Consider the following 25,191-nt stretch of genomic DNA (forward strand, 5'->3'; position numbering starts at 1 on the left):
GCGGACGGCAATCACTTTCTGGCAGACAATCACTTTTGGGCACAACACCTGTTCCCCAGCCCTGAGTCAAGCTGTTTGCATGCAATGTCTCCTCAGTTACAGTAAATGCTTACAAGGACTCACGAATCCAGCGTCTTTACTAAACATCAAACAGTTAGAATAACAATATTAAGAATCAGTCAAATATAATGATGAATTAAATGGCTTTATAAAAGCCCAGAACATTGTTTAGTGAAATTACTTAATACGTAATTTAAAAAATGTATTGTATTGTGAAAGCATCAGACTTCCGGTTCAATCCGAAAGTAAAGGTGGATTCGTTGTGGGAAGGGCGATAAACTAGTGCAAGGTGAAGGAGGTCTGTTCATCTGTTTTCTTCCTCTCGGTCACTTTAATCTGGTTCTTCGGTCTGTCAGATTAAACTGGAGTCGTCCAGGAGGATGAGGATAACCGTGCTGCTTGTCTCCCTCCTGCTCGGTAACATCACCTTTATTCCTCTTTCTGTTTCTGTCAGTTTGATCAGTCAACAGTTGAAATACTCACTTGGCGCACACACGCACCGGGTGTGGCGCTTCTTCATGTCCAAGAGCGAGTTGACGTTTTTTCACCACAGTAACAACTTGAGATTACTCAGATATAACTTGTTAAAATGTCAGTATGAAGTTAAGAACATGAAGTCGTCTGTGTGAGCATCTGTATCAGTTCTTAATCGCTGCTTTCGGCTCCCTCCCGTGTGCGTGTTTTCTTACGTTTTTCATTCTTTCCTCAATACCTCTCTGTCTCTCTGTCATCCCTCTCCCTCACTTACAGTCGGGTAAATATTTAAATTCCACCGCTTTTCACAGAGATATCAACACAGATATAACTGATAGCTCAGGTGGACGCAGGACTCGCGCAGCGCTGCTCTGCGTTCAAATATGGGTTGTTCACTTGGGCAGAGTGTAGAAGAACAAAACATGATCTGCGTCGCACGCATCCGCATTACACAGTAACTGTGTCATTTGGGTAAATACGCACATACACATGCCAATGTACTGGTATTGTGCAGTGTCATACTGGGTATTTATTAAAGTCGGTAGCCTATTATGTACTGAAAGAGTACACATTAATGTAAGACACGTCTGAGTCCTATTAATTGTTGCATTTTGGCAGACATTTCAGTTTTGTATGGTGCAGGTCTGAGAGAAGAAGAAATATACACTACATGAAAGTAAGATGTGGTGTTGCAGAGCTGACTGCATTTGTGTTCATTATGGACTTTTTGGTTATTTTTTGTTAACATGACTAAAATCCTGCCAGCCCACTTTGTACTGGGTTTCCCTTGCCGCTGTGAAACTGGCTACCCCAGGTCATCAATAATCATCAATGCTGTTGAAACCTGTCCTACTGAATTGTACTTTGCTTCTCTTACTTGACAGATGTTGATGATGTACATGCAGTGACACATTTATTAGGCTACTTGAAAATATATTTCATTAAATTATAATGCATGTGGGACATTATGATATTAGGCAGAAGACTTGGTCCTGAACAGACTGTGTTCTCTATATGTCAGTATATAGCATAGCATTAGTTTATTATGTTTATTAAATTAATTGTATTTATATTTATAATCAATAACTAACATTTCTGTTCATCTAAAGGTCACAAAAGAAAATGCATGAACATCAGAGAATCGCTGTATATTGACTACTTACTGTCATGTCACCCTGAGGCTCTGAGGCAGGAAATTTCCTTATTTTACTCGATTTACACACCCTGTGCTCCTCCTGCATGTTTTCACATGTGCTGACAGAGTTTTCACACAGTGTGTATACCTCTGAGGATTTAAACTATAGTTATATTGAATAAGTGACATTGTCATGGTCCTCCATCTTTGAGTTATGGACCTTAGAGTTCTGTTTGTTGTTGACTAATTCCTGCTTGATTCATAGTTTGTATATTGTTATGTTTTTTCAGTTTTGTTTTTAGTAGATATTTTCTAGCTTATTTCTATAGGTTCTGTCTTAGTTTTGTAATCTAGTTTTGCAATTCTGGTTCAGTTCAGCTGTATCTACTTTTCCACTTGTTTTTTAAACATTAAAATAATTCATTTAAATTCTGTCCTATTTATACACCACTAGTTCAGAACAACAGTCACCTCAAGGAGCTTAATATTATAAAGAACCTACAATATTAGAATCAAAACCTCAACAGTCAGATGATCCCCTATGACCAGCACTTGGTGACTGTGTGAAAGAAGAAAAACAACAACAAAAAAGGGAGAGAAAAGACAAAGGGTAATGATATCCTGTGGTGGTGTATAAATGCACGGGGAATGAAAACAATGGGAAAGGAGAAAAAATGCATCATGGGAAGCCTCCAGCAGCCTGAGCTCATAACTAAGGAATGATTCAGTGTCACCTGATCCACCCGCAACTATGACAAAACTCAGATCTGCTTTCAGAAACTGATCTCCAGTCTGTTTTTTAGCCTCAGGAACTCAGGACAGAAGTTGACCCACTACCATTTTCTTTTTGTAGTTTCTTAAATTTCAGAATAGAAACAGGAAAGCTGGACTTTCTTTTCATGTGTTTGCACAACTGAGCTACAGATAATTGTACACCGGCTCACATTGTTTGTTTAGTATGGAACTCAGATTGATTTAACCTCTTTCTGCATCCTCAGTTTCCCAGTATGCCTCAGGAGTCGAGGTGTATGAGGGGGAGGAGTCTGTCCTTCTGCTCTGCCAGCTTCCTGTTCCATCTGAAGAGGGTGTAGTTGTGTGGGGACGCGATGACCTGAATCCTTCAATCATCCATGTTCGCACAGAGGAAGGTGATTATCTTACAGAGCAAAATAAACAATACATCGACCGAACATCCATTCAGAAGGACGCCCTGAAGACCGGAGACCTCAGCCTCACTCTGAGAAAACCTACATTCTCTGACAGCGGAATCTACACCTGCAGCGTACGCAAGCTTGGACAAAAACAGAACCAGACTGAAGTGCAACTAAAGGTCAAAGGTCAGTGCTGTAGATTCCCCTTAGAGAGTGACCAGAGAGAAAAGTGACCATCCAACATTACAAAGATGAAGGGCTTTCAGGAACGGTCAACATAACCAGAGAAGATCAAAGGCTACGTTCACACTGCAGGTCTTAATGCTCAATTCCGATTTTTTGATCAAATCCAATTTTTTTTGACTGGTTGTTCACACTACAAATAAAATGTGACAGCAAACGCGCTCTAGTTTAAACCATTCACGGCCCTCAACGCACAAAAGAAGACGTCACACACAACGCGCTCTGTTTAGACCCAGACCAAACAGTATTGTTTGACTGATTGCCTTAATATAAAGACTTGTTTCGGACTTTACGTTTCTCAATTTTGCTTTAAGTTATAAAGTTATTTTGTTTCTTACATTTGGCCTAATAATGATCCTTATTGCTGTTTTAGAGAGGAGCGGTGCTTCAAAGGATAGTTGCAGATTTCTGTCAGAATCTGCAGATTATACAGTACAAATAAAATGTTCACGTTTCTCCAACGTTGTCTTCCCAACAGTTTCATTAACAGCTACACTGGATGGCCAGGAAGCGTTCACGATGTCTTGCCAGGCGCTGATAATTGGCGTCTGTCTTGTGTCAGTGATGTAAAAGGCAGATTTAATGCGGCATGACCATTCAAACAGCAGTCGCTTTCTAAAACATCAGATATGTATCGGATTTAGTACCACATACGAAAGTGACCCAGATCGGATTTGAAAATATCGGATTTGTGCTGTTCAAACTGTCATACCATGACTGGATATGGGTCACATGGGGTCAGAAAAGTCGGATTTGATGCGCTTTTGCCTGCAGTGTGAACCTAGCCAAAGTCAGACTTCTGTTTAAAAATGATAAACCAACATATAACTGTGATTTCATCAGCAGAAATCATTATAAAAATAATCAAAATAAGATTTAAAAATCTTAAATCCATTTGAAGCAGAGGTCATACTAGAATTCATTTCAATTAGCATTGTTATTAACAATTAATTTATATTAATTATAAATGAATTCTTCAAAACATTCAGCATCATGTTCAGGTTGTGTTTGTGTTCATTACAGAGCGTCCTCCTCCTCCTCCAATCTGGCCCAAAGTTCTCCCAGCAGTCCTGGTTCCGGTGCTTCTCCTGGCTATTGGCATTAGTGTTTTCATGTGTCTTGTATATCAAAGGATGAAGAAAACAGCAGGTGGGTGTAGTAGTGTGTGAGTGGGTGGGTGGGTGGCCCTTTATAGATCACCATAGTAACAAATACTGAATACCTGGCCTGCTCCTAAAGGAGCGGTGCTTACAGTTTCAGTTTTACATTTGATGTCACTGAGCTAAGTTTCTACAGAAGCCCCAACTACTACATGTTCTGACTGGATATAAAAAATAAGATAATTTTTTTTCTATTTTCTCCAGAAATCCTTTTGGAAAAGTATTATTGATAACTTGACAGAGTAAACCTATAACACACCTGTCTCTGATGGACAGGTGTGTTATAAAGATGTGTGGTATGAATCTGTATCTGTCCTCCTGGCAGCAGAGCTGAATCAGCCTGAGCAGCAATCCTTCTGCCTGTCCAGCAGTGGTGTGTGGTGACACTTATAGGAAGACTACCAGAAATGATGCTTTCTGCACTTCTTGGCTTCAGAATTGTAAAATATTATTACCTTTATAGTTGTCATGTAATTATTTATTTAATTTTGATTTATTTAAAACCATTTCTTTCAGAAAAGTAACAATAAAACACAATGAAAACACCCCAATACACATAAAATTGTATAAAAAGGACATCAATTATCAAAAGTAAATGTACTATGGCTTAAACTCTGTACATTCATGGAAATAAGTGATTCCTAATAGATGTTTTTTTGAAAGATGGCGCCTGCATCTGTTCAACTTACCAGTTTTATTAAACAGTGTTGCTGAGATGGTAACAGAGAAGTGAAAGAGCCAAACGCAGGTTGCCTCAAACACTTCTCCTCCATCAGGCTCCCAGTAAAGACCCAAAACATGTGTGTGCAATCAACCAGAAAAAAGCTACTGACCTCTCAATGTCATTAAATCACATTTCTCTCAATGAAGACCCCCAATGCAGGATTTAAACCTCATGTTAAAAGAACAAAAAGAAAGGTATTGTAACCTTTATTAAAGTCAAATTCAAAGAGCATTGAAATCCAAAAAGCCAAAAGAAGTCCAAAAGAACATGAGGGTAAAAAAAAACAATGAACAAAACAAGGATAAGAAACCTGAGGAGGACAATACAGAAACTCTGACAAAAGACAAAGGTATGCTGGAGCTATGTATACATACAGATACAATGAGGACTAATTAGGGTAGAGTGGAAACACCTGAGTGGAGTTTGTATATTCTTGTTGTGCTATCTGAGTTCTCTGTGTGGATATTCCTGGCATCTCAAACCTGCCAAATGAAAAATTAAAGGCAACCCCTTGTGAGTGAGAGAATATCCAGAAGTAGCTTCGTCTCATTTCTAATGTTTTTAAATCAGTGTTGATGTCTTGTGCAGTTTCCTCTTTCTTTACCTCTGTGAAACCTCTCAATTATCTTTTGTCTGAATAGTGGAACACAAAATAACTTGACTTAATGACAATTATTCCTCAATCAGTCTCCAAAAGTCGATTCTGTTCATCTGGACGTAGCGTTTTGTGGGAGAAACGTTTCGTCACTCATCCAAGTGACTTCTTCAGTCTCAGCTGACTGAAACCAGCCCACTGAATAAACAGTGGGCTGTGAGGGCAGTTCCTTAATCATAATCATGCAAATTCTCATGACTTGCAGCCATTCCCCAACTCTCTGTGAATAGTACTCATGGCCATTGATCAGTGGTCTTTGATCAGTGGTTGTTGATCAATGGTCGTTATGCAACTGTACTGTTTATAAGATTTGGGGAAACCTGCAGTCAGCCTAGACTGAAGAAGTCACTTGGATGAGTGACGAAACGTTTCTCCCACAAAACGCTACGTCCAGATGAACCGAATCAACTTTTGGAGATTTACTTTCCTAGATGATTGAGAATGCATCAAGACATTCCTCAATCAGATTTTTAAAAAGATTTTAAACACTGATTTTCGTCTCAACTATACTTCAAATGTTTGTTTTTAATGTGATTTACAGTTTCTGTTTGGCACAGCTCATGTTCTGCTCTGTTCCCTCAGTCTGCCAGCTCAAAGTTGTTGATGTGACAGAGGGGGCAGAGTCTGTCCTGCTACCCTTCATATCCAAAAAACTGAAGAATACGGAGACCACCAAAGTGGAGTGGAAACATATCCAAGAAGACGAAATGAAGGTCGTGTATGAGAAGGATCGGAAAAGTCGAGACGCAACTCACACAGGCCGCACAGAGATGAGGAAAGATCCATGGAACACAGGAAACGCCAGCCTAACTTTGTCAAGACCTCGCTCTGAAGATGGAGGTGTTTACATATGCACCATGTATGACACGAATGGAAAGGCCCTGAAACAGAAAGTAGTGGCACTCTGGGTCAAAGGTCAGTATTAGAGGATGTGAGCTTGAAAGATCCTGATGATGTCTTAGTGTGTTAACTTGCTTTGTTTCAAAGAAACATCTACAGTCATATTTGAGCATATTACTGAGTTGTCTATGAAGGTCTGTCTTCACATAAAAAAACTTTGAAGAACTGATGAGTTATACAGGAAATGAACAGCAGTGTGAGAGACAGAAGGATGCAGGCTATCAAGAATCTTAGAACCTGTGTAGTAAACTACAAAAGTGGCAAGTGACAGCAGTTGTGAGCTGTGTTGATGCAACAGGCAGTTACATTTGTAGGGAAGAGCACATCAGGTTACAAAATGGGTTACCTCATAGCATTTCAGAATGGTTTGCAGTTGCATTTGTGCAGATTTCCCACTGAAGCATTAATCTCCAGTAATAGTGAAGAAGTGGGAAGAGTTTATTACAGATGAAATCATAGAGAATAAAACTACAGTCCTAAGTTATAACTATATTTAGTACAAAGTAATTGTTTTCAGCAGAGATGTTTTCAGGAAACAGGAAAAACAGCTCTGAATGTGAGTGTCTATTATCCTTTGTCCTTCATACTAACTGTATGCAGTCATTTGATCTTGGTCTTGGTCAGGACTCTGCTTTGCTCAGGATCTGACCTGATGCTGTGTTTCTCCTTTACAGAGGGCTGGCTGAAAACCATCAGAAGCTTCTTCCCGTGTGCCAGACAGAACAATTATGTCATCTGAATCAAAAGGCAAAGGTGAATCTGTTCACTATGCAGTCAATGTGATTTATCTCCTGACAAAGCTTTTCCAAATGAAATTCACAGGAATGAGTGTCATTACCAAATGAAAAGTCACATTGACAAATATGTGTGTTTGTGAGCTCTCAAATGTCTGTTTCAGTCAGTTTGAACACTTGACACATGCACTCAGCACAACCTGAACTAATATTCAGATCGTCTGTGCACACTTTAAACTAAAGTTCTGCATAGAGAGGTGAGAGCAGTAAAGTGTTTTTTTAGAACATTTTTAAATACATTTAAGATTTATTTCATTTATTTGGGAATAAAATAGAAAAATTCTAAAAATGTTAGCTATCTAACATTGACAAAGGTAAACAGTTACTTTGATGACAGATGTCTGTACTAACTAATACTGTAGTGTTTAACTATTTTAACTTTGATTTCGATTTACTGAAGGTTACCTGTGGGGTTCAACAGGGTTCAGTGCTGGACCCCAAACAGTTTATACTGGACATGCATGAATTGTATCTAAATTACTAAAACTTTATTTGCTGTAATGTATCATCAGTTATAGTCATTTATTTTTCTCTGGGAAAAGTTTAGAACAGTGCCTGAATGCAGTGGAAAAAAATGTTGCGACAGATACATCACCACTAAATTACAGCAAAATAAAATGTATAATAATTAGTAACTAGTAAGTAGTAGCTGTTATAAATTATTACGAGTGTGTACCACTATGTAAGTTTTAAAAACATGGTGCTAAAAAATATGAAAGTGAATCAAGACTTTCATTGTTCATAAAAAAGTATATTTTTTTGTGTGTTTATTTCTGTATGTTTGTTGTTATTTATTCTTTCAAAATTATTTTACTTTTTTTGTTATGTTTTCCTTTGGTCTTAGTTTCGTTTATTTAGGATATACTGCATGTAAAAAGTGTAGTTGGAACATGCTGTAGCTTCAGCCTTCAACTTTAAGACTAAAATCTCCAATTCATTTTTTGTCATTTATTTATTGGTATAGCATCTCTTGGTTGTTTTTGTTAGTTAGGGTACTCTTTGTATAACAGATGTTTGAAGCTGTTCTGGAGTTTCAGAGCTGTTGTAGATCATACATAAAATATGCGTGTGTGTGTTCAGACTGTTTGTCAATGGCGAGACTCTCAGGGAAACATACAAATTGGACTCTGCTTTCTATAGAGAGTCCAATTTGTATGTCCAATTTGTGCAACTCCTGAAACTCAGGACTGAGCCTGCAAAACATTGAATTTGAAACCAGGGTTGTACCTTTATCTGTTGTCAGGTACAATGCAGTGCTCTCTGCCGATGCTCGTGCACATAAGGTCTTGGTGTGGATTTTATTGTCATTCCTTGAAAAGAGAACTGGTAGAGTTCCTTCTTTCATTTTTCAGCAGTCACAACAAAGTAACTAAAAGTGCCTGTTACAAGTATTTTTTGTAGAGCAGAAGTTGTCCCTGTTGATTCTGATTATTTGTGCCATAACAGTGGTATAAACAGGAAATTATTGAAACCAACTGTGAATTCAATGAGATGAACTGTTACAGAAAAAAACAATAACAATGTAATGTTTACTTTATCTCATCTCTCTTTAATCCTAAGTCTGCTCATCCTCACTTACTAGCTAGCTTTTTTTGTTTAACATTTGCTATCAGCTGTGGCATGATACTTAAACTGAAACAGGAACGTGTATCCCAGACACTGACAGATCCCATCTTGTGCACAGTGTATTCCATTTTTAATGGAATATCTTTTGAGGACAACCAAACTCTATTACCAGAGTCATAGGTACAGGCCATGGTCCTAAGGTGATGTTTGCTTTGGTCTGCAGTCCTGAGTAGAGCTATTCAAGTATCAACACTACCATAGACCAGTGTCAATGGTAGTGTTGAAGAAGATGCTGCACTTGGGAATCCCATTTACAAGTTAAACTCTGATTAGTTTAGAGAGTGATTGAAAAAAGGCACAAGAATATAGAATTTTACAAAAAACTGTGAAAACCCCACTCCTGTCCTTGCATCAGATGCATCTAGTTCTTCATTAAATTCACATGGGCTCTTGTTGACCTTTAAGTAAAAATTTGTAACACAACACTGCATAAGTGCTTGCAGTAGTGGCGTCGGAACCGCGACCAGGACCTTGAATTTTCATGCAACGTGCATGGTGTGTATTGTGCTCTTATTGGTTTTCAGCTAATAGCTCCTTGAGAATAACATTTTAGGTGCAAAAAATATTTTATGTCAGTCCAGTTGTATTGTTAGTTTTTGTAATATAGATTCAGAAATGGGAACAAATTGTGTACTTTTGCAACATGCTGCCATTGTAGTAAAGTGCCTAAAGATACAGATTTGCTAAGTTGATTCACAGGTCAGTGTTAAGTGGTTTAACGAACAAACAAAAAACATAATTCTGAAAGCAGTCAGGTAAAATAACTGGATTGAAAGTGTACGGAAATGCCAATATAAGGCCATGCATTCATTTCCAAGGCAATGAAAGAGCTTCACAGAGCCTAGAGAACTATTGCTTCAAACTACTTTATAAAACTGTACGACAGTCTTTCTCCTGGGTAGCAAAATATGATGAAATAAGTGTGATTTAAGACTCTTGCACAATGTTTATTTACAACAATCTCGATATACTCTTTTAATACAGAATATCCTCAACTGTACAAGTTATCTTTTGTATGAAATGTTCTGATTGTACTCTGTGACCATAGTGGGTAGATCATTTCTGTTTGTACTTATTCTTGGTTAAAAGCCTTTCTGACTCTGTATTACTCTGTATTGATTGACCCCTTTGCAAAGGAGAATAAAACCTCACAAAGACAACTTGTTTTGTGTGCATTTCAATTTATTTTAGATTTCCTGAACAAGGTTAAGATTTTCCTTCAGAAAACACCCCAACTTAAAATTTATCACTGACAACATTCAGTCATACTGTCAGAATTTCTGTTACTGAAACTTTGGTGATTTATTTGTTGGATTTATTTGTGGATAAATGAGTTCAATAACAGCCAGAAAGACAATATTTCATTTGGTGACACCGATCCCACTCCACGGTTTGCTACGCACGTGATCCGAAGATTCGAAAAAGAAAAAAAAGTTTGTGTATGGTGCGCATGGTCAGTCTGTCAAGCGGTAGTTATGGTCAGCGCTAGTGGTCCAAGTAGTGGAGCAGAGGAGTTTGCGGCATTTAAGCAGCACTTTGTTGCTCAGTTCGACCGGGCTAAAGCTATTACAAAAGCTAATGGAGTGTTTAGCTGCAGAGGGAGGCCGTCATCTGTTGTGCAAAACAAGGTGTTTAAACTGTGATGAACGTGCTTGACCCACGCTATGATATCTCGTTGCGCGTCCACTTCAGTGTGACAAGATCGTTTCAAGCATGTATGAGCAGGAGAAGTTTAAAGTTATGGCTGAACTGTCCCAGGCATCTTCTGTGCTCTAACTACAAAAGGGTGGCACTCCAGGGCAACGGAAAGCCACGTGACCGTGACCGCTCGTTATATCACAGCAGAGTGGTAGATACAAAGCCCTGCACTGTCCTATAGATTACATTAGATTAGATGAAACTTTATTTATCCCTCGGGTGGGTTCCTCCGGGAAATTCAGTTTCCAGTAGCACAGCACCCACAGAAGTTGCAACAATAAAATGTATATCTTGGCCCCAAGATATACATTCATATATCATATATGTTCGTAATTTTGGTTCAAGTGAATTGATAAACTTTTTGAAGGCAATTGACTCACACAGTTGTGTAGATATCCCAGTCCCGTTGTCTCGGGATGCATCACGCTGCCTTACCTGGGGTTAGCTTCTGTTTCTGGGGATGAGGGTTGATGGTGCTCCCTAATCTTCTCAAGGTAAGCTAGGTTAGCCTTCTTGTGTGAGTTTTTCAAGTGCACTTTAAGGTTTGTGGGATTTTTTCCCTTAGAAACATCCCTTATAATTTGTCTCTTTCCACTACAAGACACTTGCTTTATCCAAAACACAGTCATATTCAAAGTAATCCCAAATTGGAAGCTGGCGCTTTCTTCCAACTTTTCCTGACATGATTCTGCGCGTGGACGGTGCAGCAACATAGACGACTCGACTAACGTACTGTCACCTGCTGGCATAATGAGACACAGCAAGAAAAAAACCTGGAAACTAAACTTCAATTTCACCCTTGACTGTTGTATGATACACACACATCAATGAAAACTAAACACATTTTTGCTATAAATTCAGTTAATTTTAGTTAGTTTTGTGAACACTGGTTACAGTTTTAGTCAGTTTTCCTTTTTTCGTAGTCTCGTTTTTATTTTTATTTCCGTTAACGAAAATGTTTTTTCACTTCTAGTTTTCGTTATTTCGTTAGTTTTTGTTAACGATAATAACCTTGGTAATAAGTTACAAATAGTTTTCCTTATTAATTAACTCTAAAATATCAGTAAAAACCTAATGAATTCAAATTGCTCTGAGAGTAATCAGTCATGTAGTCTGAGAAAAACCTTTATTACAGCATTCTGTGAGTCTTTGTGTTCTCTTTGTGCTTTGGCTTAAAGAAAAAAAAGGTAAAATAGAAATATCAATTTATCTGATTTTGCAAAACATGAAGATTTTTTCCAAAACAGACAGAACATTTTTTGTTGCTATTTTTAACAGCATTTCTAACTATTCTGTTATGTTATACAATGTACTATATTCAGATATTACAAAACTCACTAAGTAACTAGTCACAAAGTCACTGAAATAGAAACTAAGCAAACACAGCAAAAAGCCTGTCTTAATTTTACAGTTAACATTGAGCTACAATGGCAAAGCAAGCAGTTAGGATTTAACTTTTTCTGTAATGTACAGTCTGAAAAAACAAAACAACAAAACATTATTGCTTATTAAAGCAACAATCAAACTCACACGCATCATCATAACCAACTGGTCTGTAGTATTGCCCTCCATTATACACATATACGTGTCGGCCATGAATAACACATTTATATAAATCATTAAATGAGGAGGCAGGATTTAAGGACATTTGCAGCATCTAAAGCAGGAGCCCATGTTACTCTCCTTTGGTGCTTGGTTCCCCATTCTTGATTGTGTATTTAGCAGTAATATGTTTGTTTCTGAAAAATGAAAAATAGATTAGAAAGATGTTTAACATAACAGCAACTGTTTAAAACTTTATCAAACGCTGCACTGAGATCATTGGGGCCAGAACAAGCAGAGAGATGAATATAAATTTATATTTATTATTATTATATGATTATATTATAATTTAATATAATAATATATTATTTATTTATAAATATATAAACAAATAAAGTGATAAAGTAGGCTAAATTGCTATCATTGAAATTATTTAAGCTTTACGAGGAAAAAATAAAAATAAGTAAATAGCAGCTCATATCCCATTTCTGCTTCAACTGCCAACTCAGCTCATCTTAAAGAGGAAGCTAAAGCATCCATCCAAGAAAAGGTAAGTACTTTAAATAAAATAACTTCATCTGAAAAGTGCTGAATAAAGAATAAATGAAGAATTTGAAGAAAGACTTCTTACCTCCAAAGTAGAGCAGATGACATGCTTTGGTCTTTCAAACAGCGCCTTATAACAAGAACCAACCCCCCCTCTTTGTGACTCAGTATGTCGCTCATGTAAATCAGCAGTAGAAAATTTATACCGTTAATGGAAATAAGAAGGAGAAAATTGATAACATTACCAGAAATGAGCAGAAGTAGATTAATAACATCGAGAACATTGCAAAGTAATGCAAATTGCATCATTACATCGTTATCATGGTTCAACTGTGAAAACTGCACCACAGTCAGCCAAATGTGGACTTTATTTCCACAGCCAATGGTGGTTGAGCCGTGAAAGTAAAACCAAAAATTTGAACCAAAGTGTACCTGGTAAAGAGATAATATCATACAGCTACACAGTATCCACTACAAATTGACCAGCATTAGTGGATGCTTTTAAAAAAAATATTTTTATTATTCTTTACGTTCATGTAAAAACCAAATTACATTACAAAATTCTTTAGAAATCACTAATATATACAAAAACGTCTTGGTTATTTATGAGTGGAATCAGTCATGTTACTGTAATATGAATCAAAACTACTGCAGATAAGCTATAATATCTGAATGAATGAACAAAAATAGATACATTTATTTTTATTGATGATAATTCAGGAACTAATAATATATCCAACAACACAAAGGTTGTGTGACGGCAATGAAAACTGCTGCAGAATCAGTATGGAAGTGACTGATATTATGAAACTTATTTCCTCCCTCACTGCTTTCTCCTTGCAAAGAGTGGAGTTTCCAATTCTGTGGAATGTCAGAATTTATTTTTAGGTTCATGTATCGCATTATTTTATGTTGCTTTGTGGTTTGTGGCAAAGATTTGTGTTTTGTCCTTTGCTGCATGCCGATTTGCATTTTAGTATATACACAGAGAAGCCTTCTTTTTTGAGGAATGCGTGAGGGGGGATGGTCCACCTGGATTGGTGATGACACCAGAAGGTACAAATCTTTAAGGCTGACTCTCCTACACCAAAAGAGGGCCATACATTCTGGTGTTAGGAAATGGTCTTCCAATTCTTCCCTCTTCTTTAACTCTACAGCCCTAAGCAAAATGCAAGAGGTGGTTTCCATGGTAATGCAAGTGTTACCTGTAAAAGGGCCATCTCTATATACCAACAATAAAAGTGTTTGCTGACTGGGTGTGGTGCTCTTTGTTTGTTTGGGTCTCCTGAGTGAGCTAAGAGACACGGCTACCGTTTTTAACTTGAACCTTGAACTGCTTAATAAATTTAAGAAAATACGCTTTGAGCATATTTGTCTTCTCTCTGATTAAAAAAACCCAACAGGAAATGAGGCAGCGAGGCAGCTTGACCTGCAACAAGTAACCCATAGCAATGGTTTGTATCACCCACAGAGAGTTACAGTTCATTCATGTAAACCAGCCAGTAATACATACACATCAAGTGGGTGCAACCTGGTGAATCTGAAGAGAGCAAGAATACTTTATAGTTGAAAAATTCACCAAGTAAAGTTATCTTTGCTGAAATGCTCCCCATCACCCAAACTGTGTGGTGTTTCATGAGGTCTGTCTCATAAACCCCACATCAATCTCTCCAGCTAATCAGCAGCCCTCCAACAAATCATCCACTGCACAGGGACAGCTAAACATTTAACCTGTAATACACATATTTTTCCTTGCATTACATAGTTAATCATTACATTATTAACCTGCATTATATCAATAGCTATACACATAATCTCACAGCTTCATTTATAGCTACATGCTATAATTCTGTTACTAATTCTTTCACTGTACATCTTTCTGGCTTTTATGATTCAAAGTTAGCATTTTATTACCTGCTCTGTCTAGCTCTTACACAATAACTCCAGCTGCCAGAAAAGAATGATAAATAGGCATCCTTAGATCTAAATGCAAGAGATGTGTGTTTTGCCTTTCTGAACACTAGAGGTCACTCAGGTAAAGTTCATGAATTCAGAAGCCTATGAGAGTGATTGTTAATGTTCTCTAAGAAACACATTGCTTTTTATGTGCTCTTTATGCTCTGGCTGGGGAGTGAGAACATATGTGATCAATGTCAGCTGCTCATATAATTGAACATGAGTCAAAAGTTGGTAACTGTCAGCAATGGTTTTGATTATTTTGAAAAACATAAAATCTTATATGACCATACAAAAATGTTATGTTTCTGAGTTTACAAACCATGAGCTTTTTTTTTTTTACATAATTCGAACAACATTCAAAATTGTTTTATATCCACACATTGTGCCATACTACAAAATTATTAAAATATCAAAAATAAACAAAATAAAAATAGTTAAAATCAGTCGATTTACTATTGAAGTTATGCTAGTATGGCTAAACAAGCAGTTAGGATGTTTTTCTGTGATGACCATTCTTAATAGGAAAATAGTCGTTATTAGTCACGACACAGAGAGCTCTATTGATGATGATCAGCCAGGTGGAAGATCTCCATAGTGTCCTGTGTGATCTGCTTCTAAGTCACATTTTCAAACCTCGCAAACTGAAAACACAAATCCACTCAAATGAATGCCACTCTAAGCAGCTCCATTCCCTTTTATTAAGAATCACACATAAGTTATGTATCCGTGATTTATTTAAATGTCATTTTAAATGTGATTATACCTTTTGATCTGAGAAGGTTGGTGACTTCGTTTCTGTATGGCTCATTTTGATCATTGTAGCCTGATTTGCCAATCCAATCTGTAATTGTTTTTAGATCATCATCTGTTATAACACCTTTGATTTGAAGCAGAGAAAACCATGTCTTTACCATCTCTGTGCTGTGTTTCTGAAAACTGTTTTCAAAAATTTCAAGCCTGGTGTTACTCATTGAGTTGTTCTGAAAGTTTTTGAAGTCCTTATTATGATCCAACCAGAATCTTGGCATTGAACCAAGGATTGTCAGCTTGAAGGTGCTCTTTATATCATTATTACTTATGGCTGCAGCCAAGAGGTCTCTGAAGGCTGGTGATTTTGTACTGGGAAATTCACGATGGACTTCTGTAGGTACATAAACAGTTGGAAGTTCCCGGCCATGAGAACTGTCCACTTTAGAAATCAGACTTCAATCCAGAGGAGATGAGTTTGTTGCCACTTCAAGCATGGCCTCTGCTAATCTGCTATACTGGTTCTGTTTATGGGCCTTCAATATACTACTGACTGGTGGCTGGTGATCTGCATTGATGAACTTTCCAAGTCCTGGATTCTGAACTGCATATTTATGCCAGTTTTTGTATAACTCTACCAGCCTCTCCCTGAAGTATCTTTTTGCATTCATTTATGATTTTTCTTGGTTCACTTTTCTCTTCCCCTCCCTTGATAAAAGGCTTCCACTGGCCTGGGTAACCGAGGAGAGCATCGCCCTCCACAGATCGGAGGCAATTTGCTTTCACAGTGATGTCTTCTTCACTGGCTGGTTTCATTCCCTGTGCCAAAGCATGAAACAAGCAGCTCTTTTCCTTGCTTTCTTTGCTCATTGTCTGGTTCTCAATGTACACATCTTAATTGTCATGACAATTACTGGCACTGGACTCTCTTTGTCTGTAAACTAATGTCACAGATTTTTTTTAGCAGGTCTAGTGTCTGGGCTCAACTCTTGCATTTTGGTAAGTCTTCCATAGCTGTTCTCTGTTAGGATGACAACTTTAGTGCCAGTGGCTTCTGACATGACTCTGATATCAAGGATGGTGCCTGCAGGTGTGGATTTCTTGAACTTTTCAGCATGTGATTGTGAGCGCTAACCTGCATCTCCTTCAAATTTGTATTTAGAATTCAGTATGGCGAGGTTTGGCTTGTGGTGCTGTGCAGGGAAGGCAGATACAGCAGAGCTGCAGCCCGTTGTGAGTGTACAGCAACCGTGTGTGTAAATAAAGGATGCAAAGCATGTTCACGCTGTCGGCTCTGCCGTGGTCATTCACATTCAGGTTTCTTGACATGCATGCAATGTGTCTGTTGTTCTGTTCAGCTCTGAGCTTTTGCTCTGTTTTGTGACTCTTTGAGCCATTTCTTTCGACCAATAGTACAATTTGCCTTGACTTTAACAATACAGTTGTGTTGACAACCTGTAAAAAAAATAAAGAAACAGTTCAACTGGAATCGAATGCTGTGTGGGTCCATGGTGTTCACAGAAATATTTACAGTAATCCTGGTTTTGTTTTCTGATCGTGCAAAAAGACAGAGGTCAGCAAAGCCCAGGAATGGGACTGATTTTCCCATCAGGAATCTGTAGTGTATTAACCCGTGGTATTAGCAACAGTCATTGAAATATTACTGTTTCAGATGATAAATCTACCACATAAAAGCCAGGATGGGAGAGTTTTTAGGTGACCTCTGAAAAACTAACTTATCTCTGCAAGCAATGGCAACCTGAAAAGGGAAAATGAAATTGAAATAAGATTGCCATAAAGAACATATTGGAATCAATAATCAAAAAATTGATCACAAATTTATTTTTAAAAAAATCATTGGTTCCTTTTTTAATTAAACATTAATATATTCCTTAACTGTAAGTTAAGGTGTGATTTGATGTACATTACCCACGATCCTGGGTCTTATGACCCAGTGTTTTGAGTTTTATTTTTATGTTTAAGTCCTTTAGGTTTTGTCTGTGAAGGTTCTCAGTCATCCAGGTCATCGTAGTCAAAGGAGTTTGCAAAGAAAAGCGTCTGGACTTCTTTAAGTTGCTTGAAGACGTTCAAGCAACTCTTCAAGCAACTCAAAGAAGTCCAGACGCTTTTCTTTGCAAACTCCTTTGACTCCTTTAGGTTTTCTAAGTTCATTTCTATTATGCCCAGGTTACCATTAAAGTTCTTTGTTATTAGATCCCACTTGTGTCTTCAGCCCGTGTGTTAACTCTCCCTTGCCTTTCATGTATTTCAGGTCTGTGTGTCTTGTGTTGTGTCTCATTATGTGTCATGTTTTATTTTGAAGAGGTCTTGTGTTGCTACATTCAATGTGTTCAGTTTTACTGTTGCTCTGTGACGTCGTTATGTTCATTCATATCAGCTGGTTCCCCGTGTGTTTCCACTTCCCCTGATTACCTCGTGTGTGCCTTTAGTCTGTGTGTTTCCAGTCATTTGTTATCAGATCGTCTGGTAAGTTCATGACATGTTTCCAGGTATTTCCGTATTCTTGTTTCCATGTTTAGGATTTTTTCATGATACTTTCTAGTTTCCTTTAGGGTTTTGTTTAGCGTTGTCATTAATTTTGCCTTTTGTTTTGTACTTATTCATCATCCACAATAAATATATCGCTTTCTGTTAAAAGTTTTAGTTTTGCATTTGGGTCCTCTTCCTCACTCCATACTCTTGGCAAAGGCAGTCACACTTTTCTCCTCTCCCTTCATTTATCTTCCCTGCCTAGCTTCTTGTGTCCTTGTCTAGTCTTGTGTATTTTCCTGTTGCTTGTCATGTGTTTCTATGGTGTATTAAGAGTTTTTCATGTTCACTCACCATTTTCTGTTCTCAAACTGATCTCCCTGTTGGAGTTCAGTCTGGGGGGAGTTCTTTTTTTTCTCCTTGTCTTTCCTGATGTTGTTTATTTTCTATTGTTCGGTTCCAGGTTGCTGCTCCTGTGGATGACCGACGAGCTACCTAGCCTGACCTGTCTCCCCAATGTGATGTTTGTGTATTGTATGTACGGTCAGCAAGGTCAGTCTCTCAATTGACACTCAGGGATAAATAAAGTCTTCTGAATCTGAGTACAGTCTGCCTCAGCCAGACTGTGACACGTCCTTCATGTACCCAGCACATTTGTTAGCACCTCAGGCACTGATCATGTATGATGTATTTGGATGCATGATGTAAACTTTAACTTTCTAGCTGACTCAGTTGTGCCAGCAGGAAAGTGGGTCAATAAACCAGCATCCTGTGGTTTCTCATGCAGGATTACAGGAGCCAGACTTTGTTCAGACAGGTAGGATTGTATTTTAAATTGTCCCTGGGTCAGTATGAGTATCAGTTTAAATGAAGCACTGGATGTAGCACGTATTTATTATTGACAGATTGAAGTTAATCAGGATGTTTATTGTGAATCTGTGGCCATTGCACTACAATATGCTAACCTTTACTCAATAACTTTATACTGGCAACATAAAGATGGGAAAATACATAATGTATCGACAAATGGACCTCAAAGCTTTTATATCAGCACTCGTTGTATTACTCTAGGCTTAGACTTTAAGGTTAAAGGGAATGTCCACAATTTTGACTTTTTGTAGGATATTTATTAAAGCAGTTTAGCAGGAGCAAAGCAAGAGCCGAACAAATAACCATAATAATCCCACAAGAATCAAATCACTTGAATTATATTTATCTTATTAACCTACTGCTGATTTTGTTCTGGTCTTTAAGAAGAGAAGGATTGAGAGGACAAAGGGTACCGATGACCCCATCTTATCCATGTAGGTACAGGAGAGGAGCCAAGTCCACTAGGAAACAATAAAAATCCAAATCCTCCTGAATTTATACTGTAACAGGAGCATAAAATGAGCAAAGGAAAAAGTAAAAATAAATAAATAAATAAAATAAACCAATTTGTGGCTCCAATGTTTAGGCAGAAGCTGTTTCTCTGGTAATGTCTACCAGAGAGGTAATTTCATATGAATTTTAAATCCCATATCCATATACTTTTCTTCATATATCATTCAGTTTGTGATTTTACTTCAATTAAATTTACTATTCATTCAGTCTCACATAACGTCCATTTCAACACAATTAAATCAATTCAACTAAATAGAAATATTTTTCCTCTCGTTATATCTCCAAAATGTTGTGCTTGTTAATTACATTCTACTCAATATAACTTCAAATTATACATATTAGAGTCTCTGAGATCAGTGTCCTCTATATACATCCCCTATATGGAATCTCAGTAAAAGTCTTTTTTTTTTTTTTTTTTTTTTTTTCCAAATGATTTCATAGATTATATTTTCTTATAAACCTGCGCCTGTTTCTATTCTGATCGGTTTTAAAACATTAAGCATAATTAATCAGAAAAATCACATCTAAATTATGATTGTGTGCTTAACAGTTACAACATAGCAACAACAGCATTTTTCTTATTTAGAATCATGTGTACTGATTATGTGATCGTATCATGTTATCATTTTAAGCATTAAAGACTGGATCTTAAGTCCTTTTGCACTTTTTTTAGATGTAGGAAGTAAGTCCGGGGGGATTCAATCCCTTTCAGTCCCACCTTTCTTAACCCATATTCCTATGAAATGTGGCATCAGTTTTTTCTCAAGCTGTTGTTTTAGCTTGTGGGTGAGATTCTGGTTTTCTTTCTGTCGCTCCTCCTCTATTATTACTCTTCTCATCTCTTATTTAAGCTTATGAAAGCAATCTGCGCAGATGTATATATAATTCGGCCCTTCTAGTCTGTAGTATTTCCCTCCACCAAACTCGTGAACATGTAAGTTTTTAACCAAACGTTTCTCCACTTTGTCGCTTGGATCCAGCGCTTTAGAACACAAGCAGCAAGTCAGGCGATCACCCGAGTGAGCTTCCCTTGGTACTTCGTTTCCCATTTTTGATCTTTTCAGCCAGGATGTGCTGGTTTTCTAGACAAAAAAGATGCAGGATGACTTAATGATCGCAGACTCTTCTTGAAGGACATAAAAAACAAAAAGATGCCCTGACCTCATAAGAGACGTGGAAGGCCCAGGCTATTTCATTTATGTGTTGACGTGTATACTGTGTCTGTATTCAACATAATCAATATATGCATGAACATTACAGTGTTTTCTGTCTTTTCTGTAAATGCCAGGGCTGTATGACCCCTGCTTATATGGAAATGTTTTTTTTTTTGTTTTGTTTTTTTTTCCATGTTGCTGATGTTCATTTAGAGAACCCATGTTTACCAAACAAATCTTCTGAAAAATCAGTGGGGTTAAATACTATGGCCTTCCAGTGGAGACTTAAGACCTCTTCACTGTTTCTGTCCTCTCAAGTGGACTCAGCATTGAAGCTCTAATATTTGTAGTTGTACTTTTCTGTTAAAATACTTTAGAATACTTACAGTCAGACTAAAATGATTAATTCTCTGCTCCAGCCAGTTGAACTTGGAAGGTCAAACTGTGCCTAAGCAAAGAAAAATGTCCTGTCAGATATGACAATGCTACAGCTTTCAAATACCAGAAGCAATTATCAAGTCACTGGGCAAAGGCACACTGCAATGCAAATATAACATCATTCAGTCTGACCCTTGAGACCTATGGAATATATAGGAGAAATCAGTATGTTATCAAGTATTAATGAAGGGAGAAAAATTGGCAGTCACTGAAACAATGTTGGGGGAAAAAAAAAAAAAAAAAACCCAAACATGTTAGATTTACAGAAAACAAACAGCAAAAACAAAACAATATTTTCTTCAAAATCCTCTCTGAATATTGTTTACACAGCATTTTCTAGAAGACCTTGTACTGAGTAAAATCTTTAAAGATGTTAAATTACCTTCAAATAAAGATTTCGATGGTGGAAAAAGTCACTCCAGCAATGTCAGAAGTGAAACTAGAGAGTTTATCCCAGGGTTTATATCTGTTCACGTTCAGGAATTATTTGAATAATATGTCAGATATGAGGAACTACGTTTGCTTCCTGTTAGTGTGAATAATTCCACAACATTCCTTGGAAGTTGTTTCTGTGAACATACGGTTGATATTTATGTTTCTTAAGTCTTTCAAAAACCAAATATTGTTATGGTTTGTGGGGGCAGTGAGTGAGTGGATTCCAGGAGCAGACTCAGGCGAGGAGACCACAACTAACTTGAACAAAATGCAAGCCTTTTATTTCGGCTGAACAAAACAAGGCAGTAAGCACAGAGGCAAAACTGGAACCTAAACTGGGGAAAACTGAAAACTAAGAAAACTGAGACTTAACTATAAAGCTAGGAAGACTTAGACTTAGAGTTTTTTATTGTCATTGTGCAGTTTCTTGCACAGCAAAATCGGGTAGCTGGACCACAAAGGTGCAAAGGTAAGAAGAGAAAACAATATAAAACAAGGGGAAAACGAATAAATAAATAAAATAAAAAGCATATATGTATACATATATGTGAGTAAAACTATATTAGAGATGGACCGATCCGATATTACGTATCGGTATCAGTCCGATACTGAGGCAAGGCAAGGCAGCGTGATGTTTCTGGGGATGAGGGTTGGGCGTGCTCCCTTACCTTCTCCAGGTAAGCTAGGTTAGCCTTCTTGTGTGAGCTTTTCAAGTGCACTTTAAGGTTTGTGGGATTTTTTTTTTTTTTTTTTCCTTTAGAAATGTCCCTCATAATTTGTCTCGTTCCACTACAAGACACTTGCTTTATCCAAAACACAGTCATATTCAAAGTAATCCCAAATTGGAAGCTGGCGCTTTCTCCAGACTTTTCCTGACATGATTCTGCGCGTGGACGGTGCAGCGACGACTCGACTAACGTACTTGCCACCTGCTGGCATAATGAGACACAGCAAGAAAAAAACCTGGAAACTAAACTACTTTTTTACCCTTGACTATTGTATGACACGCACACATCAACGAAAACTAAACACATTTTTGCTATAAATTCAGTTAATTTTAGTTAGTTTTGTGAACACTCATTACAGTTTTAGTTAGTTTTCCTTTTGTTTTCATTTTTATTTCCGTTAACGAAAATGTTTTTTCACTTCTAGTTTTCGTTATTTCGTTAGTTTTCGTTAACGATAATAACCTTGGTTATCCCAGAGAGAAGTAAAGCAAGTGTGTAAGTTCATCTCTGAATGTTTGTAAAGCATTCCCACGTTAAGCTTAACAACCGATATATGGAGCGATTGCCTCTTCTCTCTCCCTCCCTCTCCTGCCGCTACTTCATGAAACTGCTTAATGATCAGATCGGCTTTTCTGTCGCGAGTCCGTCTCTCTGGGTTTTGTTTTGGTTTTTTTTGGCCCACTTTGCACCAGAAAGAGGAAACCAGCGGCTGAACAACAGCAGCACGTTTAAGCTTGATAAGCTGTCGTTAGAATTTATTTAATATTGCTTTCTACACCAGGATCCTTTTCTACGTAGCTGACGGCTGGTAACTGTGCAGGGGCGGATCTAGCAAAGTTTAGCCAGGGGGCCCATAAGGCATGAACAGGGAAAAGGGGGCACAAAGACATACTTTTCTTTCTTGTTCTCATTTAAAATGTCTAGCTTTTAATAAATAATTATCTGAATCTTACACCCAAAGTTTTAATCCGATGTAAAGCGTATAGAAGTCCATTACTGTACATAACTGTTAAGTCTAATATACCCTAGTAAGCTATATTACTTTTTCCTTTGGGAAAGTACCATCTGTGCAGTTTGCAATTCTGTTGAAGAAAGACATTGAATCTATTTAGTTATTCTTGAAAAATAATTTATTTCTGTGCATTTTTTTTTTTTTTTTCCACACTGCATCAAATAAAAGTTGATTACTTCGATTAAGCATCATGAGGTGGAGGGTGGGGGGTGGTTCCTTTTTTTTTTTTTTTTTTTTTTTTTTTTTTTTTTTTTTTTGCTGGGAGTTTGCAACCCTATTTGTTAGTTTGCTTAATATTTCTGCTAAGTACTCTTTAAAATACCAGAATAGGAAGGATGGAGGAGGTTTAAGTTTATTAGATTGATCAGTATTGCTGAACTATGAAATATTTTGGGTGCAGTGTATATTTAACATACAGGTATAACAGAATAGCTTTAGTGTTGTTGTTTATTTAAACTTGAGTATGAACTTGTACAAAATGCAGCAATATATTAAAACAATTTTATTGATTAAAAAACACACTATATCGGATTCATATCGGTATCGGCAGATTTCTAAATTTATGATATCGGTATCGGACATAAAAAGTGGTATCGTGCCATCTCTAAACTATATACATGGAGTATGCGTAAGAAACATTGAAACAGAAACATTGTGGGTCTGTATACAAGAGCAGTTATATAGTATAATAAATAAATAAATAAATAAGGGTGTAGGGGCTATGGTCATTTAGGATGGAGATGGTAGTTCTCCTGAGACCAGAATATTGCACAGGACTGAAAAATATTGCACATACCAAATATATTGCACATGAGCCCATAAAAAAAATATTGCACAGAACATGGAAAGACTGAGATATTGCATATAGATGATCAATAGCAGTGTCAGAGTGGATGTGTTGGAGGAGTCTGTACACTCTCTTTGCATTAAGAGTTCTCACAGCTCATGGGAAGAAGCTGTTCTTTAGTCTGTTGGTTTTGCACCTGATGCATCTGAATGACAAGGGGACTCCAAATATTAAGTATATAAAGTGAAACTACATTTAAATCTGTTCTTTCTCAGGAATGATTTGAGAAATATGTCAAATATGAGGAACTATGTTTTGCTTCCTTTAACACATTTAACACATTAATTGCGACTAATTAATTTGATCTAATTGCACTTTGACAAAAGTTCCCCTTTGCTTGGAATGCAATGCATGATTTCCTGGTATACCGATTACACGGATGCACACAACTACAAAAATGGAAGAAGAATTAGAAGAAAGTATGTTGGTACGATTGCTTGGAGGCATATTTCATTTCAAAAGACTGCCCAATGGAAGCCTTGATGAAAGCATGGCTTTGGGCAAACTGGGCAAAAACGAGTTTGTACACCACCGAAGCACTTCAGCCTTACAGTACCGTCTAAATGCAAAACATGTTGCAGCAAGCACAAAAACTGTGGGAGCTGTTAGCGCTAGCAGTTGAGGTACCAACAAAAGGTATTGGCAGCCTAAACTTGATGAAATTCTTCAGGACGAAAATTAGTAAGTCAACATTGTACAAACAAATTCTCTCGCAAAATTGATTGCTCTGGAATGTAGATCACTATCAGTAGTAGAAGATTAGAAAATGTGCAGTTAGCATCAGGTGATCAACTTTCCAACTCCCGACTATTTCAAGTAAAATGGAGGTATGCAAAGACAACACGAGAGTTCCTGAGGCTCTTCTGGGAGCCGGAGTCAACCAGAAAATGTGTCCCCGAGTGTAAGTCCTCTCTAAAGCGTAGCCTTTCCTTATCGCCAGCGGTTGCGGCCACTATGAAGCGTTGGCGGGATCGTTTCCCTGAAAAGGCGGCATGGCGCTGTCACACTGATGGTAAAAACACAGCCCTTTTTCACGTTGCCACAATCCCAGCCACCATCGATGATTTTGAGGCCACAGGGAGAATCAGTGGGGGCACGGGAGATGTACATGTGATTTGGTTATTTGCCTTTTGGTTGAAAGTACACTGAGAGAGGACTTTTTATTAGTGATCTTAATAGTATTTTTTTTTTTTTCACATTAATGTTGCTAAAATGGAGGAACTACAACAGCAGCAAACAACACTGGGAGAACAGAAAGAGCCACTCACACAGGATGTTGTATAATGTATA

The 25,191-nt window shown here is 37.5% G+C and overlaps 1 protein-coding gene across 1 annotated transcript; it reads left to right on the top strand.

The window, feature by feature from the left end:
- Positions 1-303: 303 nt before the first annotated feature.
- Positions 304-10,082, top strand: LOC116321217 (myelin-oligodendrocyte glycoprotein-like). The gene is made up of 5 exons (XM_039602790.1): positions 304-477; positions 2,668-3,006; positions 4,087-4,212; positions 6,185-6,517; positions 7,177-10,082. Exons 1-5 carry the CDS (start codon positions 441-443, stop codon positions 7,239-7,241), a joined length of 900 nt encoding a protein of 299 aa, XP_039458724.1. The 5' UTR covers positions 304-440; the 3' UTR covers positions 7,242-10,082.
- Positions 10,083-25,191: the final 15,109 nt, after the last annotated feature.

Source organism: Oreochromis aureus, linkage group 18 (genome assembly GCF_013358895.1).
Source record: "Oreochromis aureus strain Israel breed Guangdong linkage group 18, ZZ_aureus, whole genome shotgun sequence".
In the NCBI taxonomy this organism is placed as follows: domain Eukaryota; kingdom Metazoa; phylum Chordata; class Actinopteri; order Cichliformes; family Cichlidae; genus Oreochromis; species Oreochromis aureus.

Coding starts and splice junctions, on each gene's coding strand:
- LOC116321217 (XM_039602790.1), top strand. CDS start 441: ATGAGGATAACCGTGCTGCTTGTCTCCCTCCTGCTCG. Junction 478..2,667: donor GCTTGTCTCCCTCCTGCTCG/GTAACATCACCT, acceptor CTGCATCCTCAG/TTTCCCAGTATGCCTCAGGA. Junction 6,518..7,176: donor AGTGGCACTCTGGGTCAAAG/GTCAGTATTAGA, acceptor TCTCCTTTACAG/AGGGCTGGCTGAAAACCATC.